This window comes from Pantherophis guttatus, chromosome 6 (assembly GCF_059756535.1).
Source record: "Pantherophis guttatus breed Tessera chromosome 6, ASM5975653v1, whole genome shotgun sequence".
Lineage (NCBI taxonomy): Eukaryota > Metazoa > Chordata > Lepidosauria > Squamata > Colubridae > Pantherophis > Pantherophis guttatus.
In genome coordinates this window covers 65,822,620-65,847,358 of record NC_142068.1, presented here as the reverse complement: position 1 = coordinate 65,847,358, position 24,739 = coordinate 65,822,620, and the positions used below count along the sequence as shown (strand labels likewise).

The 24,739-nt window shown below is 40.0% G+C and overlaps 1 protein-coding gene across 8 annotated transcripts in view; it reads right to left on the bottom strand.

The window, feature by feature from the left end:
- Positions 1-1,683: 1,683 nt before the first annotated feature.
- The window catches only part of PWWP2B (PWWP domain containing 2B), a 37,568-nt gene continuing 14,512 nt past the window's right edge, over positions 1,684-24,739 (bottom strand). For 5 of the 8 annotated variants that reach the window (XM_034436519.3, XM_087871684.1, XM_087871683.1 and 2 more), the window contains exons 3-4: positions 10,744-12,406; positions 1,684-2,235 (exon numbers count right to left, since the gene is read on the bottom strand). In XM_034436519.3, the coding sequence (XP_034292410.1) occupies positions 10,762-12,406 (1,645 nt within the window). In that variant the 3' untranslated portion in view covers positions 1,684-2,235; positions 10,744-10,761. Of the gene's footprint in view, positions 3,931-7,475; positions 7,570-10,743; positions 12,407-24,739 lie in introns of those variants that run through there. The other 3 variants (XM_087871685.1, XM_034436522.3, XM_034436521.3) reach the window with 2 other exon arrangements.

The following is a 24,739-nucleotide window of genomic DNA, read 5'->3' as shown; positions in this document are numbered from 1 at the left end:
TACAGTTTGCCTACTCCTGTTCTCAGTGCTGATTCTTAGTTTTTCTTCTACTTCATGTTTATTATTTCAGTTCTCTTAAACGTCCTGCCAAAATAAAACAAACTTTGGGTTTATCTTCACATTAAGGATGTAGAGAACATTTCAAAATATGCATTCATGCTCTTAATTTGATAGATTTCCAGATGATCAAAACATGTTTGTTTCAAGCTCAAAATAGTTGCTTTATACTTGAAGCAGCATGTTTCAAAATTCAAAATTCTAAATGTGTTTTACATCCTACCCTGTCTTTTTGTTTTTAAACCAACTATTTTGTAATTTGGAACTGTATAGCCCTATCCTAATCTAGAAAATAAATAATAAGTAAAATATGGGTTTTCTTATAAGAAAATTTTCTTATAAATGGAGGGTTTCTACAGTAATTTTCAACCTTCTCATTGACTAAGTTTCCCCAATGTTATAAAATTATAGCAATAAAAACTAAAAATCAGCAAATAGCACTGCATAGCAAGCATTTTACCAATATATTCCCATTTGTATATATTAACATACATATGTTCCTAATATTCCTGTTTGTATATAACAATACCCTACAATTCGAGAATTATTTCTCAATTCTGTAGAACTGTGGATGTCTAAAATGCCCATCCAATATTCTAATAAGCAATTCTGAGACGATTAGATCATTTCTAATTAACACCGAAATAATTACTTGTATCCAGATACGTCTGATTGCTAGAATGTTTTCAAGAATTCCAACAGTGATCCTGGCTTTTCCAAAACAGCAGAAATCAGAAAGCTGGTTGACAATTCTTTTTTCCCAGTCTGAAAAAGCAGACCTTTCAAAAGAATGGGAGAGGTGCCACTATAGAAACAAGAGATTCAATGATTCCATAGCTGGATGTCTGGTGCCCCCATCAATTGCTGGAAATTCTGGGAATTATAGGGAAGCACAGGGTGCATGATGACAGGGTGCATGATGGCAATCAGCATTTTAGAAGAGGATATGGTTGAACTCAACCACAGCAACAAAGTGCATCCACTAGATTAAGAAAATCTGTTGCCTGAGGGAACCATCCAAGCCTCAGACATGTACACTTCAGGAAGTTCAAATACCCTAGGTTTTTGGGCAAGGGTGACCATGAGCACCAACGAGCCTCCAGGTCCCTTTCCTGATATTTTCTAAGTGCTTGGTCCCATCAGATTTTTTAAAATTGGGAACTGACCTCTTGCATTTAAACACTGTGTTTATTTTCAGCAATGACTGCAAAGATTACACTTTGATGAATTCTTGGAAAGAATTCTCGGAGTGGAGAGCAAAACTACTTTCTTGTAATATGGTGCTTTGTGGCTAGCCATGCCTAGCATGGTAGCCATTTTGTAAATAGGAAAGTCTTTCATGGCAAGTGTTATTTTTACAGGACTCACAACATGCATTGAACCTTTTCAATGCTCTCCCAGACTAAAATGATGCCCAGGTCTGCACTAAGAAACCTTGGCACAATTACTATTATTTTAAAAGGCAACCACAAGTACATTTGTCTCCTTGTATGATTGCGCCTGAAATATTTGATGCCTAATTCAATACTCATGGAATGTCTGAAGGCAATGGGCAGATTGTATAATCCTAAAATAGACGAATAAGAGCTCAAGCATATTTTTCACAATAAAAGTCATCCAAGAAAGTTGAGTTCAACAGTTTCCAAATTTTAATAGACACAAGTGAGTCCATTTTAGTTTAAGACTACACTGATTCTTTCTATTGCATATCCCTTCTTAAGAATGTGCATAATTGGAGTCAACAGTTTTCCATTGTTAAAACTAAACAAGAGTACATGATAAATCTTGTTACGGAAAAGCAGCAGCAATGTTTATCTAACGGAGGAGGAGGAGGAGGAAGGAGATGGGGAAATTATAAAGAGTAGCTAACATTTTATAGGTAATAAATACATTCCAAGGTGTAGTATTTCATTCTACCCCAAATTCTTCGAGATACTACTGGTCAAGTTGCTTCTCTTGTGTTAAGTAGCCTTATGACATTTGGTCAGACCAGCCTCTGGAAGACTTCCTAAGCAATCCAGGTGCCAGCTCTCTTTCACAGATGATGAGCAAGGCCAGTCTGGAAATTTATCCTGCCGCCTTGTGCAATGAAACCTCACGATTCTCCGAGGGAAGCGTGTCAGGATGTTTACAGACTTTGTGAAACTCTAGGACAGCTGTGCTCTTGTCTTCTGTTACCTTGAGAAAAGTGAAAGAGGGAGAGGTTACAGAGAATGGCATCAAATAGTCCCGGAGCACAAAAACTGATCACACAACCACCTATCTAAATATAGCTCTAAACCTCACAGTCTAATTTGGTCGCAGAAAACCGGAGAGGCACAGCTACAGTTTCATTAAATAACCTGGCTCATCCTAGCTTACTAGAGTTGAAGCACCGTCTGCCAGAGAATGGGGAAAAAGAGAACAACCCATATTGATCAAGGCAGCAATTAGAAATTTTTCATACCATTCACTTCTCCTAGATAGGGAAAAGCTGAGTTAATAGGTTGCAATCCAGCATTCTGGCATCCTTTTCAGGAAATGTAACAAAAACAAACAAATAAACCAGGAAAAGATATTATACCAAGTCCTTTCCTACACCTATACTTGAGTAAAAAAAATCAAAGTGGAAATGTATTTGAAGTATAGATAGTCCTCAACTTATGACCATAAAAATTCCTGTTGCTAAATGAGACGTCTGTTAAGTGAGTTTTGCCCCATTTTACAACCTTTCTTGCCACAGTTGCTAAATGAATCATAGCAGTTGTTAAATTGTTAACTTAATACAGTTGTTAAGTAAATCTGGCTTCTCCATTGACTTTGCAAAAGATGATCAGATGACCCCGGGACACTGCAACTGTCCTAAATATGAGTTAGTTGCCAAGCATCTGAATTTTGACTATGTGACCATTGACTTTTCTTGTCAGAAGGTTGCAAAGTGATCACATGACTCCGGCACACTGCAACCGCCATAAATACATGCCAGTTGCCAAGTGTCCAAATTTTGATGATGTGACTACAGGGATGCTGCAATGGTTATAAGTGTGAAAAGCAGACATAAGTTGTTAATATTTATATAAAGATATTTATATTTAGGAGCTGGAGCAGTAGGTTTTGCAGTGAGCCAGAACACACAGTTGTAGTTAATTGGTTGGAGAAGGCTGGCTCCTGCGGGAGGCAATCTGCACTCTGATTGGTTGCTGTGGGTGTGGAGGGGGAGTTTCCCTGCTTTCGCACCTTTTTTTCTTCTGTGTGTCCTGTGATTTACCTCATAATGCTCCTGTTGGTGTAGATATAGATGTAAAATGTATTTATATAAAACTACTTCGTTTTCAGCGTCTCTGATTTCATTTGGACACTTGCTGCACAATTCCCTGACATAAGTCATTTTTCCTCCCAGTGCCATTGTAACTTTGAACAGTCACTGGTTGTTAAGAATAATTGCAAGTCAAGGACTACCTGTACTTTAATTAAGCCAACAGAAAGAATAAAAAGAATGGGCATCTGAACTTCCAAAACCATTGAGTTAATATGGATCTTAATTTCTTTTCTTCATGAACAGCAGTAAGACTTTAACTGAAAAGTACACAAATATTTTACACAAGATCCTCAAGTATTCTTCAGTGTTAATCATGAAAAAAATAATAAACTACTTTCATTTTTCCACCCAAAAGAAACAAGGAACGAACAAACTTAGGTAATCCTATGAAGAAATAACAAGCACAGTTATTCAGCAATGCTCAACTTTTTCATAACAAAACTTTATCCAAGCATCCTTGTTAGCAGTTTTTATGAAGATGGCTTTTTTTGGTGCTTTTGATACTTCTGCTGAAATAACAACTCACGTTTCCTCCTTTTCTTTGTTAAAATACAAGCCGCCCATGAATCACAGAACTGAGAGAAAGAGGGGAAAGAAAATAATTTGAAAAGGAAATGAAAAACTGTTTGCGCACTTTTTAAAAAAATCTTTAAAACTGCCTTTTTTAAAAAAATCACATGAAATGTTCCCAAAGTAGGCATCTTTGGAAAAAGAACCACTTTGAGCATACAGGAGATAGTGGAATAAAGATGCATCCAGCTACCAAGATACTGTGTTTCTCCAAAAATAAGACCCTGTCTTATATTTTTTTGAACTCTGAAATAAGCACTTGGCCTCCAGGAGTCTTTGGAGGCTGGGGACAACAAAAAACGTCACTTCCTGTCCAACTGGAAGTTGGGAAATGGGCCCTTTCAGGCCTCCGGAGGGCCTCCAAGGGGGTGGGGAAGGCTGTTTTTACCCTCCCCAGATGCATAGAGAGGGTCTGGACCAGGTGAGAAAGAAAAACAGGCCTACCATCGCGTGCCAGGAGTGGGTGGGGGGGAGGGGGGATCGCGTGCGCATTGCCAGACTGGATATGACAATTTTATCCACCTATTGAGTCCTACCCAAGGACCTGAAATAGGCAAATATTTGATACTGTTCAAGAATATCTGCCTACCCTAGGTAGATAGTCAAGTGTTGTTCATTATTATTCACCCCTGCCAGTTCTTTAGCTGGTGTTGGCCTCCATCCACACTGAGTTATTTCCAAGAACTCAGAATATTGTAATGGATCAGTATAGTATATCTGCCAAGCCAAACAGTGTGGCCTTTTGCAATTGACTGATGGAAATTTTGTCAATATGTAGATTTTCTAACAGTTTTGGTAGGTACCCAGTATGCTAATAAACACTAATTATAATGAATGATAATGATAAATCACTAGTTATAAATATTAAGAAATAAATTGTAGGAATTATTATATAAACTATTTTATAAATTTTAGGGATTATTACATAAATTATTATATATTTTTATCCTTTAAAAATATATATTTTGGTCAACTAAAGGCACAAACAAAGCTACTACTCCTACTTCCTATTTTTCCTACAACAACCTTGTGAGGTGGGGTGGGCCGAGAGAGAGTGACTGGCTCAAAGTCATCCAGCTGGTTTTTCATGCTTAAGGGAGGCTAGAACACAGCTTCCTGGTTTCTTAGTCACTGCACCAAAATATGCCCACAATGCAGTGGTGTCTAAACCAGCTGTGCACTGTGTAAAACTGACAGCTACTCAATTATCAACTTTTAGTGGTGAGCATATTCAAAACTAGAATAGAAAGGAAAGACTTTGGTTTCATAGCTTAACCAGGTTTCTGACTGCAAAAAGAAAGTAATTTTCTTCTGGTGCCCTTAACTTTCACTATTTTCAGGTACCAAAATGACTTGAGTGTTCAAGTCTTGGAACACTCAGACCACAGCCTGAGACAAATATATTTTTCATAAATTTGCTGAGGTAGAGAATGGCCCAAACACTAGAACCCAGTGACATTAAAAAGCTAACTTCACTGTTTGGACCATGAGTAATTTCATTACTAACACCAGGTGTTAGTATGACACAAATCTTGGAGCACAAAAATCTACATAACATCACTGCTAAAAAGAAAACCATTTTCAAAGAGAACATTCAGCTTTCATGGCTCATTTCAACTTGAAAATAAATAGTTATGGTACTAAACAAGAGCCTAAATCAAGATCCGGAAGAGGGTGGACCTGAGATCTATTAGTAAATAGCAAGATTTTGTGACTCACAATAAGAACAATCAAAATAACGTCTTCCTTTCCTTCAACTTTGGTTGAAACTACTGTATTAACAAACTTTTGGAAAAAAACAGGGCTGGTTTTCAAATGCTACATGTTCAGCACATGTGCTGAAAACACATTTCCTGGACAGCTTGTATTCATGAGATTTTATTCCTCGATTTTAAGAATGTGCACCAGAGGAGCCTTCACTAAGATCATTTGAATCTATATTGATAAACTTTGGATTTTAGGAAATTCTTCTCTTTTATACATATACATTATAGATACAGAAGTCTAAAAAAATTTCACCTGCAATCTAAGACACAGAAAAAATTCTGGGGCTTACAGTACATATGTAACAAAGAACACTGTGTAAAAGATACACTATAAAAATCACAAAACCCAAAAATTTCTGTGCTGGTTTTGGTGCAACTTTAATTGATTTGCAACCTTGGCAACTTTAAGATGTGTGTTTCCAGTCAGCAATGCAAATCTTATGACTTCTACCATGTATCTTTTGGAGTTTGTAGCGGGGAAGCTCAGCTATTGTATATCCTTGATTGGCACACTCCTATCTGGGATAGTCGTCCTCTTCTACCGAGCACGCAGCATCGGAAGAGATGCAATGGAACAGGAAGGAAGGGGACACCCGTCTAGCCAACCAGATCAGCTGAATCAACCCTGGCAATGAATGGGGTGACAGGTTGCAGCCAGATCATCCACACATCCATGTATCTTTGGTGCAATGTTCTACTATAAGCCCCAGTAATATTGCTGTGTCTTATGCTGCAGATGAACACTTTTTAGGCTTCTGAATCCAAAGTTTAATGTATATGCCATTTCCCGCTATCTGCACAAGCATAGACAAGCACTTCTTCCATGACCACCAGCAAATCAAAGCAGCCATGTGAAGCTTCAAGGGATGTGGCTGTTATAATATTTGAAGGAAGGCGATATTGCTCAGATTAACTTCTTTTGTAAAAATACGTTTAGCCAGTATTTTGCACTCTCGGTACCCCCATTCTTCTGCTAATTTGGAGCCAAGGAAGTATTCAACTTTAAGCCAAGGATTCTGCAGTGGCTAGAATCCTTCCTAAATAGAATTGTCTTGAGAAATGTGCAAAACCATTTTGGCTTTTCTGGAAGAGTTCTGACTTTGATCCCTTCAAGGGGAAAGGCCTTCAAATTAGGATACTTCCTGTGTGCTAAAAATTAAAAGTAAAATTCAAAATGTTTGCATACGTATATTTATTTGATTTATGCCCTAAGCAGAAAGTAATATATATTCCGTCAATTATTTCCTACAATTATTTTTTCAGTAGGTTAGGCTGAGAATTATTAGTCTAGAGTCATTTAGGGAACTTTTAAGGCCAACTCTGGACTTCAAGTGTCTCTCTAATCCTAGTCAACATTTTAACCACTGGCTCTCCGCTGTATTAATCAATTCCCTGCCGGCAGTGTGTTGTGGGCCCTATACGCCATTTAAAACTTCCATAAATTACATTATCCTCAGATAATTTATGAAGTCAAGGGATAAATTACAGTGTATCTTTCAATATCTCTTATCTCTCATTTCTCTCAACCTTACATGAACTTCAGCATTACTATTTATATCTTCCACATAAATAACCTCAATGTCTCTGGTCCTTTAACAATAGCTGCTTAATACTAGTTCTTAACAATTGCAATTTCATCTGTCCTCATTTTATACTTTAACAGCAAAACTGTAAGCTAAATTGGAAAATAAATATATAACTCAAAGAAAGGCATTGACAAATCACTTCTGTATTGTTGGCAAGAAAACTAAACGACCTGCTTATTTCAAGTCTTTAACTTAGGCAAAAATACAACTACAGCCTTAAGAAATACTTAACATTGCAGAGTAGACAAGATTCTCAGCAGTTGTTTTCTTCCTTGCAGTAATACTGATCTTGCTTCACAGTATTAAGAAAGGGGGAAGAAACCTCACAAGGTTAAAATGAAATGAAAAACTTACATTTCTTAAAACAATTTTATTCAGATTGCTGCCTCTCCATTATTCTCAACACCTGTGTAAACTTAGTTCATTCCACCATTGGCTAAAGCAGCGGTCCCCAACCTCTCCAGTTTGGTGGTTCGGCCCGGTGGGGGGGATGGGCGTGAGTGGCAGACACATGTGCATGTGTCCATTTGTGCAGGCAGCGGGGGGCGCACCTACCACTTGCATAAATGCAGCTTTCCACATGAACAGAGGGTGCTTGTGATTGTGTACAAAGCTCCACTCGCACAAGCGGCAGGCACTTGCACTTGCGTGTGAAGCTCCACTCAGGCAAGCGGAGGGTGCTTGAACTGAGGGTGCTTGCGCTCATGCATGAAAATCCAGAAACATGAGTAGAGGGTGCTTCATTTGTGTGAGTGCACAAGCTCAAGCGTCCTCCACTCGCGCAAGTGGAATTTTGCGCACGAGCGCAAGCACCCTCCGCTCACACGAGGGGAGCTTCAGACCTATCACCGCACAAGTGAAGCTTCATGCATGCCCTTGTCCATCTCTCCTGTGGCCCGGTTTGAAACAGGCCGCATCCCAGTAGTGGACTGCAGCCTGGGGGTTGGGGACCTCTAGGCTAAAGCACTAATTGCTATTTCTTCCAAAGAGCCCTGCATCCTTATTAGTGTCTGGTAGTTACAATTTACATTTTTAAATTGGGTAGCAGTAGGAATCATCACATTTCAGAATCCTACTGGTCCTTACAGATAATCAATTTGTGGGTCAGAGAATTGCAATTACCACCTCTTGCTTCCCACCAAATTATTTCTTCCCAATTTATCACATGATCAGTTTCGAATAAACTACCTACTTCCCACAGATCTCTATGTTTAGATCTCTTAAGAGTTTGAAGAGGAATCATCTTATGCTTACATGTTAAGCATTATAATGCCAACTGCAGGTTCAAATATCCTCTACTCCAGGATTAGTGGAACTATGGCCCTTTTAAGAGTTGTGAACTTCACTTCCCAGAATTCTTGAGCCAGTCATGGTCTACTTGAAGCCAAGTGACCACAGAGCCAACTTTGCTAACAGGAAAAGACCTTTCGTATACAAGGAATTATTCTTAAAGAGTTGCTTCACATGCATCATTACAATCATCCAGTGGAGATGCTCCTTCAATTTCCTGGTCTCAATTTAGACCAGGGGTGTCAAACTCAATTTCATTGATGGCAGCATCAGAGTTGTGTTTGACCTCAGGGTGTGTGTGTGTGATCAGGTTGAGTGTGGCCAGCTCAAGGTCACTCATGTCGGGGGCACCTGTGGTGGCCCAAGCACTCTGCTGCAACGGCCTCCTGCAACCCTCTACCAACAAAACGGAGCTCGGGAGGACCGCTTGCTCCATTTTCGCTGGCAGAGGCACCGCAGGCTGATTCTTCACTGTTTCCAGGGTGGCCCCACGGGTCAGATCTAAGCAGCCTGTGGACCAGATCCAATCCCCGGGCCTTGAGTTTGACACCCCTGACTTAGACCATCAGTTGCTTGTACAATAAATTTTAAAAAATATTTTTTACAGAATTAACTCTTTCAGGGTAACAAAACAGCAAACCTTTTTTTCCCCCTTTGGTAAGTGGTTACATTCATAATAGGAGACTGGTGAAGAAGTTACCATGTGAACACAAAACACAGAGAAAAAAATTAATTTTCTTTTCCTGAAGAAAATATTGCTAATCTTTCCTTGGTTCTTTTTGAGTTCAGTACTCAGATTTAGCTCATCTCCTAATCAATATAAAATGTTTAAATCAGGAATTTAGTCTTTGGTCTTAGTAATTAAAATGCAGACATAAATTAACTGTGTTGATAATTCGCATTAGAACAAATATGACTAACTCAAGACTAGAAAACACTGTGCAGAGTTTGAGTTCTCCAAAATCCTAATTCAGGAAAAAAATGACAACTATTAAAAATAAAAACAAAAAAATGACGGGGGAGGATGATGACAGTAATTTAAAAAAATGGATGAAATCCAACACCTTGAATCTGCATTCAGCTACGGCTTTAACATAATGTGGAAGTAGGCTGTGAACATGCTAATTAGATTGTATCCGATGTCTTGATAGTCCCAGAAAAAAGACCCATACATCACTAGCCATGCCAGAAACATATCTCTTTCTTTCAGTTTCAAATCTTCTCCCCAGAGTCTTAATTACTGACTTCTAATTGGCTAGAGATGTAAATTGTGATTGTTTTAGCAAGCTCATTATTACATTCAAGAATCCAAGCATCACAGTCTCAAAAACAACCTAAAGAGATTGATTTCCAGAATTGGAATCCAGGCAACTGTAAAATGCTAAATTCTCTTAATGTTGAATAAACTATGAAAACTAGATCATTGTAAGAGACTTCTCTCATCCTTTTCTTTATCAGAAATAGATTACCCTTTATCCCTATTTTTTATGGCTCAAGTTAATATGCACAGTCTTCTATGGCAAAGGTCTGTAAGCATGCCAAAATTATGTCACTGGGGGTGGGTGGGGGAAGGCTGAACAGAATGTGGAAGAGGCATAGAATCTGCCTCAAAAATATCAGTCTCCTTTTTTTTATTCTTTAAAAGTAAGCTTTTATTTCTATGGTCATCCATATCCAAGACCAAAGGAATTAAGGAATTCCCCAAAATATATTGCCTGTCACATAACATAGAATCAATACAAAGCAATTACCCTAAGAACATGTCAGAACATATGTTCAAATTTCTTTCAAATTCAGGCTCTGGTCACTTTGATTAAAAAGAAACAAGATGAAGAAAAAAAGACAAAATATAGCTCTGATAAGACATTTAAAAAGATCCTCAATAAATATCTGTTCCATTATTATTATTATTTTTACAAAAATATAAAGTATTACATCAATGAGGCTGTATTTCAAACACTGAATCTTCTGGATGGGTTTTTTTTAGGGATTAGGAATAATCCTTATTATTTTCAGTAGTTACACTGGGGTGTTTGAGAGAGTATTAAATAGCGTACCTCTAGTCTGTGCACTCCTGAAATAGGAGTATTCTCTTGAACCTTCAAAAGCAAACCAATACATGTATCTCTAAACCAATTGCTATACTACAAAGGGGTTATGCACCTCCACAACTTACTTGTTTTTGAAGACAAAATTATGTTTCAAATTGTGTTAAGAGGTCTCTTATTTCTGGAGTCAAATGTTCCACGGCCTTCGCAGCTTCTGTAATAGCTTTCCGATACATCCCTTTCTTCTTACGGTTAAATCGTAGTTTGAAATATTCAGAAAAAGGGGATAGTTTTGATAGTGACAAGAAAGAGGTTGTTGGAGAACCAAACCATGAAACTTTTGCTTCCTGCCAGGAAGGGTCTCCATTTTCTTTCTGGCTAAGATTTATGTCAAGAACACGGGCGGGCCACCAAGGAAAGCCATGGATTTTGCCCCAGACAACGTCTCCGACTGAAACAGTCCTTCCATCTTCAGTCACACATTTGGAGACACTTTGGGTGTGTAGTCTAACTGTCAGTGGGGGCACAATTTTACGATCATCTTTAGAAGATGAGGAGACAGAGGCGTCATCCCCAGGTAAAAAGTCACATATTTCTGGCGATGCCACTTCTGAACTGGAAGATTTAGATTCGAGGCTGTCGTTGCTGCACACCGACAAGCTGGAAGAGTCTGCTTTCCGTTTGCGATAATTCATGAGAAAAGCCAAGTTATCGTGTCCATCTTTGCCTTGAGGAAACCTTTTGAAGTCATCATCTTCACAGGAACTCCCTGAAGACATCTCAGCTAGACTCCGTTCTGCAGACTCACTGTAAAAAGCAGCTGCCGCAGCAGCAGCAGCAGACTCTCCACTGCTGGGAAGAACATTCATCTCATCAATAAGTTCGGCTTTGTAAATGGAAACATTATCCCCTTCACTGAGCCGATGGGGCTTCAGACGGATTTTGGGCGGGGGCACATCTGCACTGGAATGCACAGGCCTAGTTAACTTTAGCTTTGGAATGGAAGCATGGTGCCCACCGGATTGCTTGTCCATAAAACATTTGCTTTCCTGATCTTGTTCTGAGTCTTGGGCCTCATCTTGGTCGTCCCCACCATTCTGGAGAAGTCGCTGAGAGCAAAATGGCTTCCCGGAACCATGAATGCGGGAGGGAATTTTCACAACTTCACCTTTTCCCTGAGGGGTGCTGTAAGATATTTTTATAACTGGAGTCCTTTGCAGCTGTTCCCTGGAAAACTTTTCATCCTCTCGCCTTTCTCTTTTGCTCTTTTTCTCTACATATTCAGATTCGCTGTGTCTTTTCTGTTCCTTATCTTGGATGCTCAGCTTCCTCTGGGTTTTTGCATTTTGGTGGGCTTTGATACCTTCCTCTGGATTCAGTGTGTTCTTGCATTTCTCACAAAGCACTTGCCTCGGTCTCAGCCTAATTGTGCTCATGATGAGCCTCCCAGGGTCTCTGTTTCGGGACAAGCGCCTCTTTGTCCTTTTTATGGTTTTCGGAGGTGGCTGAGGTACCCACTGATTATATGTGTGCCGTAACCATAATGGAGGGGGGAAGGGGGCTCCTTCAAAATAGGGAGGGTAAGGAGGAACACTGCCCGTTGGTGGTGGAGGCAAGAGGGGCGGGACTTGCTCCTCTCCATTGGCCTTGGTGGGTTTTCCTTCTGAACACCACTGCTCAGCCTCCAGGTCTATGGATGGTCTGTCTTCAGTTTTCCCATTAGTGCAACTTTTGTTAAGAGGATCGTCTGTCTTTGGTAAGGAGGCTGGTGGAACACAGAATAGTCCAGACCTAGATCATTGTAGAAAGAAAGAAGGGAAGAAAAGAAAGTGCAATATCAGAACAGATTGAACCATACTTCCCATTTAAGATTATACAATACATGACAAAGGTCAACATTAAACTTCTACAATTACGGAGCAGAAGATAGATGTTCGTTCCACAACCCTGAAAAAGCTTCATTTCCAGTTTCAAAGTCCAGCATGTGAGAAATTGGACTGCGGTTCATGAAGTCTAATACCACAAGAATGTTTATAAGTTATATAAAACAATATATCGTTGGCCTGATTGAGTAAAGAATAAATATATTACTCTTTAAGATGCCACAAGACTATTGTATAACAGGGTTTATCTGAAAAATGCGAGGAAATCAGTAGCCTGATTTTTTTTAAAAAGAAAATTGCTTAATGGGAGTGGAAGGTAATCTATTTATTTAATTAACTTTATTTAAAATGAATTTTGTCATTGCAATAGCCCAATATCTATGCTGTAGCATTTCTATTTTCTCCCCCTCTACTAGCCAGTCTTGCCTAGGTAGGTAGAAATCTGCAATAGGTATTCAAACAAATATACGACAATATACAACAGAGCATTATGATGTCTTAGAACAAGGAAATGGATTACTTGACGAAATGTTTCCAGGATAGTAGCTGGCTGCATCAGAAAAAAGCAGTTGCTAACCAGAACGTATACTATATAGGTAGCCCTCACTTCATTTAGTGACTGTTTGAAGTTACAAAGGCACTGAAAAAAGTGACTTATGTCCATTTTTCAGATTTATGACCATTGCAGCATCTTCCTGTGATTTACATTCAGATGCTTGGCAACTGATTCGTATTTATGATGGTTGCAGTGTTCCAAGATAATGTCCTTCTGACAAGCAAAGTCAACGGGAAAGCCAGATTCGCTTAACAACGGTATTACTAATTTAACAACTGCAGAAATTCACTTAATAAATAAGGCAAGAAAAGTCATAAAATTAGGCAAAACTTACCTAGCTAATTTCTCACTTAGCAACATACATTTTCAGCTCAATTGTGGCCGCAAGTGAAGGACTACCCCTAGTAAATTGTTCAATATCTGTAGCTTTATAGCTGATTATCAAGTTCTATTATTAAAAAACTAGCTATTTCCCTATCACAAAACTCAAATGAGAAATGCTACTGAAATTTGTTGCTTTTATATCAGGCTAGACAAAGATGAACAATTTTGGGGGAGCCTAGAAAGAAGATTTGAATGAAACTTCAGTGTACTTTTTTGTTCAAATGCCAATCACTTCCATCATGTCCCTGTCTATTTGTGACTGCTATCAGGACCACATCCCTTGTGCTTCCTATTGAATCCACACCAATTACCATGAGAAGTGTCATCTGAAGTCTAACTTTTGAAGTCATTAAGCAACCCAACTTCACTGCCTACGTGAGTCCTTCACAAATTCAAGGGAAAACAAAGGTGTAAGAAGGGGAGTTCATTCATCACCATCATAAACAAGATAAGACATTTACTCTACAGGTGGTGAGAAAATGTTTTAAGCCCCACACAAACATTTATCTCCTTTTCAAATTAATTTGTCAGCTGCCACTTTATGTTTGCTTGTGTTTCGCTGCTATGTGGTGACAGACTGCCATGAATCTTGGGAGGGGGAATGAAAAGAGGAATGCTTGGGGAAAGGAAAGTAAGTGCTTTATCTCCTCAAGATGCTGCCTCAAGGCCACCCAGCTGGAACAAGGAAGGGGCTGCATACCAAACTGCGTTTGGACTGACCATTATGAAAACATCTTGCATGAACCTGATTGGTTACACTGGGATGGGCAATGAGAGATAGTTATGGGAGGGAAAAGTAGAAGTTAGGAATTTTGGCGCATGATTCTCAGTTCTGGCTTTGCAAGACTGCAGTACACGACCTCTAATAAAACTATAAATTTCTCAACAAATGGAGCCAAGGACCGTTTCTATCTAGAAGTTTAAATTGTGACAGGTCTGATAGAATTCCTATTAGCAATCTCTACTGTACACAGGGAAACAGTAACAAACATGACCGGTTCTCATAAGCATTTCCTTTAAACTTATTTTTTCCCATTTGATGCTGATTCATTTGCCTGTATTTGAGCTGTATCAGTCTACAGGAAGCAGACTTTGACTGTTGAAAATAAGGTTTATAAAATATCAACTTTCTGATAGAGCCTTTTGAAGAAAGTCCTTAATAGCAAGTACAGGTTTTTTTTGCGGGGGGAGGAAACACTGCAGCGGGAAAATTTGCAGACAATTCAGATTTTTAGGTGTAGGCTTTTAATTAAGTTCAAGATATAGCCTGGATCCTGAAGCTGAAATTAAGACCATAATGTTTTTCAATGGAAAAGCAAGCTAATTTAAATGCATCTAAAATGATTGGGACAATTTTTTTTCAGAATAAAAAGGTATTTGGTTAACTAAAGATACTGAGGCAGAACTGTTAACTTCAAGAATTTCAAATAGACACCAATACTGATCTCATCAAAAAGTACCTCCAGACACATATAAAATCATCTCTAGGCAGTTGAGGGAGGAACTGGAACAACATGGACTGGCTTCAAATCATCAAATAAATGATATTAAAGTGCTGTTCAGGTGCCTGGAGGTTCTCCCAGTCTGGGTGGGGAAGAACAAATCGAGACTCCATACCAGCCTGATAAAAGGTGACTTTGCCTTGGAAAGACCACCAACTCCAAGGAGATTCTACTATTAATTCTGAATGGGATTGTACTCCCTGGGGCAAATGATTTGCACTTTGGAGGTCCTCTTGGACTCACAGCTGCTGTGAACAGGTGGCAGTTATAGCGAAGAGGACTTTTGTTCATGTCCATCTTATTGTGGCAACTGCAACTTCTCCTGAAAATTTCTGTCGTTCATACTTTAGCCATCCTTTAATTGGACAACTGTAATATGCTCAACATGGGGCTGCCCATATATAACATTAAGCTACAATTGATCCAGAATGCAGCAGTTCAAGTAGTTATGGGTACACCTCAGGGCCACTATGTGGCACCTATACTTGGAGAGAGACCTGGTTGCCAATCGGCTTCGGGGTACATTTCAAGGTCCTGGTTGTCACCTTGAAAGCCCACCCTGCTTCAGAGCTTGGGTATCTATATGACAGCCTTTTCCCCGTAACATCTACCCTCCACCCAGGGGTGAAATGCTCCCGGTTCGGACCGGATCGCCCGATCTGGTAATGATGGCAGCGGGTGGTTCGGAGAACTGGTAGCAAAAATCCCTGCCCTCCCCCCATGCCCAGCTGAGTCACACGATCATCAGAGGTTTTTTAAAAAAACTTTTAAAAGCATTTTTTCTTCGGCCGAAAAAAATGCTTTTAAAAGTAAAAAAAAAAAGCCTCTGATGATCGCGCGGCTCAGCTGGGATCGTCAGTGCCTTTTAAAAGCATTTTTTCTGCAACTTCTTCGGCCGAAGAGGTTGTAGAAAAAATGCTTGTTTAAAAAAAAAAAAAGTTGGCCACGCCCACCCAGTCACATTACCGAAGCCACGCCCACAGACTGGTAGTAACAAATTTTACATTTCACCACTGCCTCCACCCCCAAAATAAGGCTACTAGGGCAGATTCTCTATGTGCACCCTGAATTCAAAATTACCCCTTTCAAGTGCCAAGGAAGCACATTTTCTCAATTGTCGGGAATAACATTTTTTCGATATGTGATTGGTCCCTTCCCTTCCGGTCTTCAGAAAATTGATAGAAAAATTGGTACAGGTTGTCGTAACAACCATGGGGGTTATTACGACTATCCCTCTGGAACATGACTTGGTTTTTAAAGTCTGATCATGAGTCTGTTTTATAATTGATTACATTATATGGTGCTGTTTTTAATTTTATTTGTATCTGTTGTTTTTAATCCAAATGATGTATTGGGGAATTGCATACTGCTCAGGATCAGTGGATTGGAGAAACCTATAAGCCCTATAAATAAATAAATACAAGCAAATTAAAATGTTATAGGAGGAACAGTTTCCTTCTTCAAGAGAATGTAACCTGAACTGAAGTAGCATATGAGTTTAGAGAAGAATTACACTACGGAATTCATTTTGGCAACTGCAAAGGAAATGCTATAAGAAAGTCTGAGTTCTCACTGGCCAGAAGAGAACTTCTGTATTACCTTTGAATGGAACCTGAGTTTAAAGAGAGGTGCCAAGATACGTATCTACCGTATGTTTCGGAGTATAAGACACACTTTTTCCCCCCTAAAAGAGGGTGAAAATTTGGGTGCATCTTATACTCCAAATGTAGCTCCGCCCACCCACCAGCCCCCACCCTTTGGCCTCTGCCTCCCAGCAATTTACCTCCTTGCAGAAAGCAGAAAGCCAGCCCATTTCAGCTTCAGCACAGCCTGATTAGCACAACCCTCAGCTGTTTCAGGCTGCAGGGATTGCCATTGGCTATTGCCATGCAGGCCTCCGCTGCTTGCTGCATGCAGGAAGGATTTTTTTTTTCTTGTGCTGAAAATGAAAATGAAACTAAAGCAGACTGCTTGCAACAAGGCAAACTGGGAGGCAGAGTTATTGTGAGTGTTTTATGAGTCTTATTTTCTTCTTTGTGTCCTTTCGTTGTAAAATTTCTGTCTAGAATCAACAATTAGCTGGAATTTAAAAAGCATTTCACTAACTTAATTAAAATGTTACCTGAAGGAAAATAAAGAGGGTGGAGGGAAGCTTTACATCTAACAGATTGCGTGCTGAATAACTTACTGATTCTGATTACAATACCAATCTATGCAAAGAAATTTTTTTAAAAGTTCCAAATATATATTGTGTTTTCCTCCCCAAAAAAGGTAGGTGCGTCTTATAGACTAGAGCGTCTTATATTCTGAAAAATACGGTAATTTTGTATCTAAAACACAATATAAAGGTAGTCTTCGACTTACAACCCCCATTGCAACCATAATTTCTGTTGGTCAGCAAGGAAGTCGTTAAGCAAATCTGGCTTTCCCCCATTGACTTTGCTTGCCAGAAGCCACTGGGAAAGTTGCAAATGACAATCATATGACCCAGGCATTCAATCCATCATAAATTCATGCTAATTGCTAAGTGAGCAAATTTGGACCAGGGGGATGTTGCAACAGTTGTCATTCCCAACCCCCCACCCCAATGCTGTTGCAATCGCTAAACCAATGGTTGTATGATGAAGACTATCTGTACCATCTTCCTTATTTTTGCTCAAAGCCATTTCAAAAACAGGAATACTCTCAATGGGCTTCACAAAGAAAGATGGCCGATTCTATACAGAAATATCTGGTACTTTAGTTTAAATTAAAAATAATCCGTTACTAGACTCAGCACAGCAAAGACATTAACGTAAGTGTTGAAATGTTGACGAGGCAATTTTTAATTTGGAGGCAATTTGGCGGTGGTACTTAACAAGGATAAAAGAAGGAAGTAGTTTGGATGATCTGTAACTACATTTTCTAGTGAAACTTTAGTGCTTGCTGGAACTAATGATTCCAAACTCAGATCTTCTGGCAAAACCATGGGAACTTCAAAGCCCAATCATATTATACAAATTCCAAACGTGCCTCTAACTCAATACAACCCAAAGCATTTACTGATGAATTTAATAGAGATCTAGAACATGCTACAATATAAAGATTTTTGGGGAAGGTAAGAAAATTACCTTCTATTGGCGTCCCTAATCCTGATTTTTTTTTTCAAAAAAAAATCCAGTTGTCAATAACCCATAAGTACATACACCTTGATATATCACACCGTCATGGATGGCATGAGGCAATGTTGATTGGGCTACACCAACTTGAGTGCATCTGAGTCAGTGAAGTCCATGGGTATCAAACTTGTGGCGTCACATTGCCGTCATGTGATGCATCGCAACATTCATTCCCTTTGTGGAGCTGGGATGGGCGTGGCCTGCATGAGATGCATCTGGCCTGCGGGCCGCCAGTTTGACACACCTGGCGTAGCCCAATCAACATTGCCTACCCCACATCATCCATGACTGTGTGACGTAAACATATCAAGTTGTATGGAATCTTTTTCTATCTTATTCATAAATGAGCATGGGAGGAATTTAATACTGGGAGGAATACTCATCATCTTCACCATCATTATCTAATAAAAAAGACTCTATCTATCTCAATTAATCCATGCAAGCTTTGTTTTACAGTCTGTATTAAGATTTAACTCAAACCCAAGCCCTGTTTCTCAAACATGGTCATCAGCTAAAGCTCTGCGTTCATCATCTAGAAGCAAAGAAAGTGCTCTGTCAGACAGCAGACTAAATGTCTTTTCTGTTAGGCTGAAGCAGGAGCTGGCACACTCGGATCAAGGAATGTATTCAGTGGGGAAATCACATGCCCAAAATTGGTGGTGCTGGACTACAAAATGATCACATGCCTTGTTTTCCTTTTCCTCTTAGCTTCTTCTCATTTCTCACTGACATATAATTTTTTCGTGCCATCTCATTTAACCCACTACATTTATTTATCTCACATATCATACATTGCAGATTTTGGCCAGCTGCAACAAACTTTTATTGGGAGGTGGGAGATGACCCTAAGCAGAGCTAAACCACCGTCTTGCAGTACCAGCACAGTGACTGTAGACAGCATTCCTACAAGAACCCAGGTGAAATGAATTGCTCAAATAGAGCAATTGTAGTAAGAGAAATGTGTAACTCAAATTTGGCCACAAAAGAGGACAAGGCTGGAGAGGAGCAGCAAGTCTTCTATAGGTTAATTACCCCTGGTGCACAGGACAGATTTTCAGTGAAGGGGTTCATATGACAAAGGATTTGTAGAATCAATGCCCCGTAACAATTAAATGAAACAACAGACTGCTGAGGTGGGCCCCAAGGAGTTATGGTACAGAATATTCTGCACTGGCAGATATTTGAGTTTGCAAGGTTTCTGAGAGGCTCTCCTGCTTTGGTGATTATTTCAGAAGTCTTGATTTTACCACGTAAATATTGAAAAACCAACAGATTAATCTACATTTTGGGCACCCGGTCTAGCAAACATTGTCCTATATGCTTCTGAGGTTGCATCCATTATTTTGATAATGACTTGCTACTCTTACATATTGACATTCACATGTCCCCATGTGGCGTTCCTTATATGCTTCAGACAGTTGAATGAAGCATCCTTTACAAAGAAAAAAAAAACAGAACCTGCAAATCTGTAGAAGAAAGAATTTAAAAGCTGTTGCAATGCTAGTACAACAGAGAAAAAACAGCTGACAAGACACTGGGATGACTGAAGTCACGTTGGCAGCATCTGAAGCTTCAGCTTTCTTTGTGGAGGGACTGCAGCAATGATTTTGTCTCAGATCTGCAATTCAAGGGTTCAATCTGCAAACTCAGCCAGCAACAACACTCAGGTATATAGTTTCTATGCCTAGGGAAAGAATTTCTATGTCTTGCAGATCAGAGGCCTCCATAAAAACGCCTCCTTAAAATTAGTCTGCTAAGATGCATTGTATGGCTATAATTAAGGTGGTTAATACAACTTATCCTCATATCCTGGTTCTTTCCAAACCCATTCTACCTGCAACCTACAAGCTCACCAAGGAATCAAATTTGCTTTCCTAACGTTTTTAGTTGCGCTTACTGGACACTCATAAACACAGCACGGTGAAAAAGGATTTGGCAATAGTGTTTTAGCATCACTGCAATCTGTAGTACTATTCTGATACTGACAACATCACTGCAGTGCAAGAGCAAATACAGGTAGTCTTTGACTTACAACAGTTCGTTTAGCGACCATTCAAAGTTACATCATCACTGAAAAAAGTGACTTTAAGACCGTTTTTCACACGACCGTTAGATCATCCCCATGGCCATGTGATCAAAATTCAGATGCTTGGCAACTGACTCATATTAGGACTGTTGCATTGCCCCCAGGGCCACGTGATCACCTTTTCCAAGGTGACCACCTTGGAAAATGTTCTGCCCCAGCTACGGACCCCAAAGAACGCAGCACACACAAAGTCTGTACAAACCTTAGTTTACTAAATTAAATCAGTCTTTTTTCAAATAAAGGCTGTTAATTAACTTTCTTAACAGCCTACAAGAATCCAAAAAATAAATAATCGTAATCTTACTATGGTTGGCAGAAAGCCCAGAAGCAATTTGCAGGAAACTGAGAAGAGAACTAAGATCAGGACGCAAAGGAGAGTGAATGAAGTTGTTCCCTGCAAATTGCCTCAGTCGTCTTCTTCCTTAAATAGGCTAAGGGAATGGCCAATTAGCCCCAAGCCTTACTCTCGAGGAGACCTCCTCCTGAGGAACCACTCCTGCCTTTTGGCAGCTTTGCATGCCCATGCATTGAGAAGAGGCTCCTCCTCTTTTTCCTCTTCACTTATGGGAGCTTCTGGAGGTTCTGAAAGCCCTGGCTGAATCCCCGCCTCTGGCACCACATCTTCTCCAGCCTCCTCATTGTCTGACTCAAGTGCCAGCTGCACAGGCTGCAGGTGCAACACCACACCAGCCTCCTCGCTGTCGGAATCAGCTACTAGCTGCACAGGCTGCTGACGTGCCAAAACAGACAAGCAAAGTCAACGGGGAAGCCAGATTCACTTAATAACTGTGTTAGTACGTAATTTAACAAGTGCAGAGGTCGTAAAATGGCGCAAAGCTCAGTTAACAAATGTCTCACTTAGCAACAGAAATGTTAGGCTCGATTGTGATCATAAATCAAGGAGCTACCTGTTACTTGTGACTGTTCGTTTAACAACTGTTTCAATTAACGGTGACCTCAAAAAGGGTGCTTTACAGCTACCTGACCATCGCAAAATGTCGCACGCACACCCATGGTTAGGTGATTGTGATCTGGGTGCTTGGCAGGCTGCTCACGTTTATGATGGGTTGTCACGTGCCCATGACTATATGATCACCATTTGCAAACTTTTCTGCCAATTTCCCCAGGAAGTCATTGGGAAGTGGTCAGGGAAGGTTGCAAACTTGGATTTGGGTAGAGGATTTTCAGCTCCAGAGTAAAGAGGCAGTGCGGGAAGGAAAGGTGCCTCAGGGGGCTTGAGTCCCAGGTAAGGAATATGGGTTGCTTTCGGGGAGATGGAAATTGTGGCAGGCCTGATACAGGTTGCACGCGAGTGCCTCTCAGCTCAGGGGCTGAAAATCCTTCTTGGATTTTGACGTGGAGAATTTGCATCTCCTGAGCAGAGAGCCATTTATATGCCTCCCAGGATCGCCCTCCCCCAAACAACCCATGCTCCTTACCTGGGACTCTGCCACTTAACGAGCCACAAATCACTTAATGACTGCAACCAGGAGTGCTGGGTTTGCAGTCATTGAGCGAAGCAGTCATGTGATGTTTTGCTGCTTCCCTCTAAAACTGAGATCCCAGTCCCAATTGTGGCCCTTGATTCCAGGACCACCTAAACGACATCTAAACTACAATGAATTGGGGCCCTGGGCCCTCATGACAATTAAGGAAATCAGCCACAGGATAACCTTCTATTTAGAAAACGTATGAAGCATCAAAGTACCAGACCTCTTGACAATTGAACATAAGATATGAAAAGAACCACCTCAAAGGAACTCTTTCTGTCCCATTTGGCTTACATCATACAATGCACCAAGGCTTTTCTGTCTCCTCCACTCCTCACCATCTACCAACAGCTGGCCAGCTCTGTTGCAGTTCTCTGTCTAATCCAAATACATTTTTCACTGCAGCATTGAACAATACCTGAAGCATTGATTTGGAAGGACTTTTTCCACAAATCAACTTGCTTCCAGTTATATCGTCAGTATGTTCTACCACCACCACTAATCTCTTGCAAAATAATTTGGGGGAAAAATAGAGAACAGAACTGAATTAAACAAATAAATGAATCTTTAAGGTGTAGTTATTATGAGTTTAGAAAGCTTGAACTACTTGCCAGTTCAAAATCTGATTTTATTTTTCTTCACTTGACAACAAAATCTAGTATTTTCTAGATTCAGAACTGTTTCTGAATACATTAGTACTGTTGTACAGTTACATGGAACAGAAGAAAAACCCTCAACCATGTCTTAATTTACAAAACAAAAAAAATATTATCAAGGTCATAACAAGGATATGTGACATTAAAAAAAGGGATATGTTGCACAGGTAGTCCTTGACTTACAACAGTTCATTTAGTGACCGTCTGAAGTTACCATGGCATTGAAAAAGTGATTTATGATTGTTTTTCACACTTACGACCATTTGCAGCGTTCCCACGGTCATGTGATCAAAATTCAGATGCTTGGGCAACTGACTCATATTTATGACACTTGCAGTGTCCTGAGGTCATGTGATCCCTTTTTGCTACCTTCTGAGAAGGAAGGTCAATGGGGAAACCAGATTCACTTAACAACCGTGTTACTTACTTAACAACTGCAGTGATTCCTTTAACAACCATGGCAAGAAAGGTCATAAAAGAGGGAAAACTCACTTAACAAACGTCACTTAGCAACAGAAATTTTAGGCTCAACTGTGGTCGTAAATTGAGAACTACCTGTATTAAGCAGGAAGACACTACCTTCAAAAAAAATATGCATACATACACTATATGCATCTGTAGCCTGGTACCTTCTAGATATTTTATTTATAAACTTAATCTCCATCAAGCACAGCCTATGGAATTGTAATCTAAAACATCTGGAAGGCAATCATTCTTCCGTTTCCCCTCTGTATTTTCAAAATATGCGAGACAATCATATTCTACTCCTCTTTTTTCTATATTTTCAGCCAGTAGTTGGAGCCTGAGATGTTGTTTTATGCCAGGTCAGATATAGATGGTCCAAGATTATTACTTTGAAGCTCTCCAGAGCCTTTCACAGCCCTTATATCTTATTCCTTCAGTTAAGAGCTACTAAATGAAATTGACATACAACATGATTAAGCCATCCACTAAATCAGGAGTGTTTTGTTTGACCATGGGGACTGGGCGCAGCAACAAAAAAACCAGCTTCTTTTTTCCATGAGAAGACAAGGCCAAAGGGAGGGAGGTAACCCATTAGTTACAGCAGCCGTCCCCAACCCCCGTGCCACAGATTTGCACTGATCTGCAGCACACCAGAACCGGTCCTTGATGCCCAAATGTGCGAAGCCCCATCCACACATGCACAGGATGTAGGCAGCATGTGAAACCAAGCCCTTCTGGTTGCAGAATCCATCCTTGGTGCCCAAAAGGTTGGGACCACTGAATTACAGGACTCTGACCACACAGAGACTATAACCATGAAAACTGTGACCCATAACTATTTAGTCAAGACAAGTGTGAAAAAATATGAAGCCCCGAGGAACCATGCTACTTGGAGGAGAGTTCTTCTGATGTCACTTCTATGGCTGTGATGAGCAGAACAATGGCATGGAGAATCCATTGTACGTTTCCATATTCTCAAATATTGAAGACGTACTCAATCTGTTCCTATGATGCTTCAAGTATTCCAAGCTTTTCTGTTTGGCCGCAGTCTTCCACTGAAATAGCTGCATCTACCTGGGATATGTTTTACATTCACCTGACAAGCTTAGTACATGTACCCAAGAACTTGGTCCTTGCTCAATTATGGTCATTAACCAGCCTTTGTCATATTGTATTCTCTAAAATCAGTGCCATACAAATATCAGTATATATCAATGTTTGCATGTTTAATGCATGTGCATGGATAAATAAATTTTAGTTGAATTCTGAATCCCTGAATCTTCTGTTGAAATTTGGATTCTTGAATATTTTTATATGCTTTATTACACATAGTCCTCACTTAATAGAATTTGGGTTTGGCAGCTTCCTAGCTAAGTGACAGGTCATTAAGCAAAACATCGAATGACTGTGCTCAATTAACAATGGCAGTTCTGCTGCTATCATTAAGTGCAACATCACATGATTGCGACTTGTGACTTAATACCAGCTTCCCCAGTGACATCATGTAAGGGAGTAAATCCCTCTGCAATCACTGCTACTACCACTTGTATGATCCAAGATTGTTGCGGGTTCCAAGATTAAACTAGGACTCTCATTCAACTGCCAGGACCACAAGCTCTGATGAGCAGCTTCTCCTAACGGGAGTCCTATCTGGAACTTGGACCTCAACATCATCTAGAGAAGGAGTAACCACACTGAAACAGCACCTCATTTACACCCCCGCTTCCCAGCCCAAATCAAAGTGCCTTTACCAATCTGATTCTGATGCCCTGATTCTGCTTTCATCATTCTGCCTCCTTTTTCCCCTCCCAGAGATGTGATCGCCCTGACATTCAGTAAGGATTTGTCAAAAATACCTGTTAAAAAGAGCAATCCTTCATTTTTAAGACATCTGCTCCCACTTCTCAGCCTGACTTCCCGCTTGCCGTTTTGTTCAGCCCTTTT